The sequence below is a fragment of the Otolemur garnettii genome, unplaced genomic scaffold, assembly GCF_000181295.1.
Source record: "Otolemur garnettii isolate 467f Iridium unplaced genomic scaffold, OtoGar3 scaffold00006, whole genome shotgun sequence".
In the NCBI taxonomy this organism is placed as follows: Eukaryota; Metazoa; Chordata; class Mammalia; order Primates; family Galagidae; genus Otolemur; species Otolemur garnettii.
Genome location: NW_003852401.1, coordinates 44564826 through 44570825, shown reverse-complemented (window position 1 = coordinate 44570825; position 6000 = coordinate 44564826). Strand labels below are relative to the sequence as shown.

The following is a 6000-nucleotide window of genomic DNA, read 5'->3' as shown; positions in this document are numbered from 1 at the left end:
CATACCACAAAATCTATGTTATCATAATCAGGCAATTTTAAAGGTAAAAAGAAAAGTGTGGAAGGTTTTTTGTTGTTGGTTTTTTTTTTTTTTTTTCTTGTTTCGTTTTAGAGACTTAACTATAAATGAATACCAGCCTCATGCCTTTGGATTTGGGGGTGAACATTTCTTCTCTGTAAATTTAGAAAAAATATGATATATGACAACAATATCAAATGTTGTCAGAAATATTACTGGATAATACTTTCCTAAAATCTTTTAAAGCCTCAGTTTTAGGAAACTAAAGGATATGTTATACATGTATTTAACCCTGGTTAATGTGAAAAGAGTTAAATATTGAATTTAAATTTTTAGCAAATTTTACTTCAAAAATGTTTTTCTCTAGTGATCAAGACTCTGTTGGACTTATTTTAAATCAATTAAAATAATTTTCCCACTGTGAATTCTTTACCTTGTTAACTCATGTTAATATGTTTTGTTCTTAAAGCATGACTGGAAATACCTGCTAGACTGTAGTAATCCTCAGTAAGGCTTCAGCAATAAGTTGTGTCCTTTTTCACTTTGGGGGCCAGAGTTGTGAGTCCTTGTGTCTTAAAAGTTGATCACTTTCCTTTAGATACTTTGATCACATGGTACTCTTAACTTTTTAATTATTTCAGAAAGTTATTCAACTTGATAAAAGACTTTACCAGACTGTAATATTAAATCCTTTACATTTATTTACTAAATGTTACACTCTTAGAAAACACCAAGTGATATACCTAAATTATCTGCCCGAAGTTAATTCCCTTCCAGTGTGATAAACTCCACATAATTATCTTGATGTTTTCTAATGTTTCTGCCATTGCTTTTTATACAGCCTAGACAGCCTGACTGTCAAGAACTCAGAGGTCCAGAACAGCCTGCAGAGCCACCAGCAAAGGAAGTGTGTGATCTCTGCAGTGACTTTAGTGATGATGAATCAGTGGGAAGCTCAGGAAGAAAGGCTGCTAAAAACAAAGCATCTGATTCAAGTAAAGCTTCCAGTTTTCCAGGACAGCTTACCTTACTCCAGTGCGGTTTCGCTAAAGTGTTTGAGGCAAAATGTAAAGCGGTTGAGGATCATGATGGAAGTATTGCTTCTGATGCTGAAAGTTCTGACGAGCAGCCTAGGTGCCTTTCAGCAGAAGCCAGAGATGCTAGTTGTCAGAAAAATCACGACTCTCTTGGTACTTCCAAACATCAGAAATTAGATAACAATCTAAATCTAAATGAAAAATATGTTTTTTATAAAAGTAAGATTTTAGAGCAGAACATTTCTTCTGAGTCTGATGATGAGAAAACATTTAAAAATACCAAGGAACGTTGCATTTTGCAGAATGCCACAGAATCTGAAGACAGCGATGTCATCTATCCCACACAATGTGTAACTCAGAGATTCCCTAAGAATGGTATAAAGTTGAAGCCATTCTCAGATGGATCTGAAGATGCTGAAACAGAAAGCTCTGTAAAAACAAGAAATAATAATGATGATAGAAAGACTGATGACAGAGAAAATGGAATAATTTCAAAAAAATTAAATCCTGAGAACACAACCATAAAACCTATTATGAAAAGAAAAGGCACTAGTGATATTAGTGACGAATCTGATGACATTGAAATGTTCTCCAAGTCAAGAGAAAGAAAGCAAAGAGCTACTAGATCATTGAAGTTTCGGAGAAAAAAGGAAGATAAGGAACTTGATGATTATTCTAAAGCAATGAAGAAAACAAACCAACTGCATACAACACATGAGAATTGTAACTCTCAGTTTATTGATGATTATTCGTCATCAGATGATGATTTATCTACAGGCCACCTCAGTTTCTCTAAACAGAACCATAGACCAAAAACTATAAAAAGAAGAATCAGTTTCTCTTCAGAATTGCCTAGTCATAATGAGAAAAATAGCACTTTCATGCCAAGAAAACCAATGAAATTTTCAAAGGACAATGTTGTCAATCAAGAGCAGATGTATGAATCAATGGATAAACTTTTAGGTAACTATAGCCACATTCTGAAATTGTTTTATACAAATAGTTCTGTAAGAGGTCCTTGAATTAATTTGTAAGATGACTCTAAAATCAAGATGCTACTTTTTTTTTTTTTTTTGAGATAGAGCCTCAAGCTGTGGCCCTGGGTAGAGTGCTGTGGCATCATAGGTCACAGCAACTTCCAACTTCTGGGCTCAAGTGATTCTCCTGCCTCTGCCTCCCAAGTAACTGGGACTACAGGCGCCCGCCACAATGCCTGGCTATTTTTTGGTTGCAGCCATCATTGTTGTTTGGCGGCCTAGTCTGGGTTTGAACCCGCCAGCTCAGGTGTATATGGCTGGTGCCTTAGTCGCTTGAGCCACAGGCGCTCAGCCAAGGTGCTACATTGAGGTACAAATTAGGAAGGCAAGTGGGGATAGATAAAAGGAAGACAGGAGCCCCTTCACATCGTCCATCTGAATCTCAGCTCCTCTGCTTCTCCTCTTATTCTTACTTCGACAGTAATTACTTATTTGCATTTTTATGTAACCCTGACTATTACACATAGTCTCTTATAATCTACAGGAGTTCTTATCCCTTTAAATGTCTCAAAGATGTCTAAAGACCATCTTTAGAATTTCTCTCAATTTTCATTTTTGCTAATTGTATACTCAGTATGGTTGAACATGTTTCTGTGTCCTCTGTCTTACCTGAAAATGAGCAGTTTACTCTTAAGACTGGATCAAACTCAGATTAGATTTCTTTGGCAAGACTACAGGAGACACAAAATGTTTGCTTTTCTTTCTCCTGACCATCTTAGCAGTCGCTGTACTTGATGCCAATACCTGTTCATCCCTTCAGGGTAGCAAAATGACGTTTCCTACTTCTCATTTCATTTTCATTTATTAGTCAGAATGCTTTTGTAAGGATATACTCATCATCACCTACTATTGCTTGCCCAGTGGTACAGTTCACACAGAGAGGCAAGAAAAATGCTTAATTTTTTTAAAACCAGTTTGTAGTATAATAAATTGATTCCATGTCATCCTTAGAGGATGACTCATTTTTGTCTTAATATTATTATGAATTCATTGACTCAAACAGTAATGAGTCTCATACATTGCAGTTACTATTCTTAAGCTTCAATATTCCAATCTTTGGCCAGTGGGAGCCTTTTGACATGAATGTTTTGGTTCCTGAGACCTTTTGGTATGATGCGAGTCATCTTTGAAAGTGTCCTTCTTATCTAGAACTACAAGATATTCCAAGATCATCTCATACATTTTCTTCCCCAGACCTAGAATCAGTCATTTCTGTAAAATGTCTTGGTTTCTTTTAGAGAGAAAGTATATTTCAAGACCACAGTCTAATGCTGGTAATGATCATTGCCACTACTGGCTTGGTTATTATTTCTGGGCCTTTTAAATACTCATATTACTCATATTATTATATATATTAATACTTTCACATGTGTTATATATTTTCATGTATATATACATATTTATATATGATTATAAAATACCTCATTTATATTTATATTGATACTTAATTTGAGAGTATAGAGCTTTTACTTACCCTCTTCTCTATTATATGTAAATACCATTTTTTCCATATTGATAATTCTGATTCTCAGCAATAATATTCTCTGAGATTCTTGCGATAACTGCCTGTACCCTCATACCTAAAAGTCAGTTCTGTTGGATCTACATCCTTCACTCACACTTTCTCTTCTCAAATGACTTAACTACGTAGCTTCATTTTCTTCTGACATAAAGCATGGTACCATGTGTTCTTTCTTCTCTTAGATACCCAAAGGATTTTTTTTTTTCTTTTCATTGATGTCTAGTAATTTTGCTAGATTCTGTCTTGGTGTTAATTATTATGGGTCAGAACGTTCATGCACACAGTGCCACTTGATTTTTATCTCAGGAAAGCTTTCTTACCCTACTGTGTTTAGTTGTTGGTTCTATTCCTGTGCTTCGGCTTTCTTCTTCAGGGGATCCTATTATTCAGATCTTTGGTCTTCTTTACCTATCTTCAGTATTTGTCAAATTCTTTCAAATCTTTTTTATCTCTTCATTTCTTTTTGCTTTTCAAAAATTTCCTTCTCTTTCTCTTAAGGCATTACTATTGTGTTACTCCCCGTTAGTGTTTCTTCTAGTATACTCTTCATTTCTGAAATATCCTTTTTTCAATCTCTAAGTCTTTTCCGGAGTTCTATCACTCATTTCTGAGTTATTCTAATAATGACTTAAATTGTTGATTCACATCTTTATCATTTTTTGTTTTTTACGAGCACATCTTTTTGGCATGTTTTCATCGAAGGACTATTATTCTGTTTATTCACTTTATTTCTCAAGAATTTTTGTGAGATTTGACCCTGCTTTTCTTTTGCTCATTGTTATATGAAACTATTTCCCCTGATTTTTTTTTAATGAGGCAGAGTTTAGGAAGTCCTTTCTAATCCCATGGAAATCCATTTGTGGTTTGTGTGTAGAGTATAAAACTGTGGTGGGATATCCTATCTCTCTTTCTCTCCCCGTGTTGCTCTAGCACTTCTCTTTCCCTCACCCCTGCTCTTCCTGTCTTATTTTGATTCTCTCCCAGCAGTGTCTCCCCTTTGTTGGGCCCCCAGTTTGGGGGTGTTCCTGGGAGTAGCCTGCTACAGCCCCTTGAGGCCCTCTTACTGTGTGTCCTGCACCCTCTCAGCACTGGCAGGCAGGAAACCGCCCCATGTTTGGCTGCTCATCTCCAGTGGGTCCATTGTGCTTTCCAGTGAAGCCTGTTGACTAATCTGGGGTCTCCTGTTCTGAGGTCTGTCCAATACCACCCTGATGCTTCCCTCTTGGCTTCACACAGACCCTGATTCTGTATAGAGGCTGTAACTACTGGTGGATTGTCCCCACTTGCTTGTACTTTAAGACTCGTGGAATATCTTATTTAAAATGTTCATAGGCTTTTGCTTTTGCTGTCTAGTTTCTCTCTGATTTCATGTGAAGATTCAAAGAAATTAAAAATCTGCTTCTCCTGCCACCATTCCCTCTGCAGAATCTGTGATTTTATTTTATTTATTTATTTTTGAGACAGAATCTCATTATGTCACCCTCGGTAGAGTGCTGTGGCGTCACAGCTCACAGCAACCTCAGACTCTTGGAGTTAAGTAATACTCTTGCCTCAGCCTCCCAAGTAGCTGGGACTTAGCTGTTTTTTGGTTATAGTTGTAACTGATTAGCAGGCCCGGGCCAGGCTCAAACCTGCCACTTTTGGTGTATGTGGCTGGTACTCTACTCACTGAGCTACAGGTGCTGAGCCCATTTGTGATTTTAAGTGTTAACATTGCCTTCACAAGTATCTGACTTATTCCCAGAAAACTATCTGAAAGAAGCTGAAACATAAGAAGGATATTTTACTTGAAACCTTAATTACTGTGTTTGATTTATTTAACGATCAAACTTTCTTTTGTGGTTCTTAGTATTTTCATTTAAAAATTCATTATTACGTATATTTTAGTACTATTATAAATGAGTACTAGATTATCTTTTGGTTTGAGGAATTATTACATACATTATTTTTAAATAATCAGTTGAGGATATTTTGACTATGCAAAAGGTAGCAATAGTTAGTATGGAACTAATGCATAAAATGTGTCATCAAAATCAAGAAAAATTAGGAAATTTTCTATCAGAAGAATTCTTTGAAGGTTGTGAAACTGTGTGCTATAATAAATAATACCTGGTGTTTTGAAATTTAAGAAGAATGTTATCCTAGTTGCTCTTTTGGTCATATTACTAAGCATCTTATGTTTGCTTGATTGGCAATTTCTGGTTGAGAGAGGTTCAGGACTGAAACAGCATAAGTGTTGAAGGTCATAATTGAGGTTCACTGCCAGAGCTGTTTGAGGGAGCTTTTACAGGCCTCTGTTCTTTATGACCACAATTTAAAAATAAATTATGGGTGCCTAGAAGCAAAGCAATAAAAATTGTAGCCATTTTTTAAATCTCTTTCAGAT

The 6000-nt window shown here is 35.9% G+C and overlaps 1 protein-coding gene across 1 annotated transcript in view; it reads left to right on the top strand.

Annotated features, from left to right (window-relative positions):
• ERCC6L2 (ERCC excision repair 6 like 2) overlaps positions 1 to 6000 on the top strand; it is a 119571-nt gene that overhangs the window by 84661 nt on the left and 28910 nt on the right. Inside the window, exon 16 of the mRNA XM_003782998.3 lies at positions 860 to 2018. Within this exon, the coding sequence (XP_003783046.2) occupies positions 860 to 2018 (1159 nt within the window). The remainder of the gene's footprint in view (positions 1 to 859; positions 2019 to 6000) is intronic.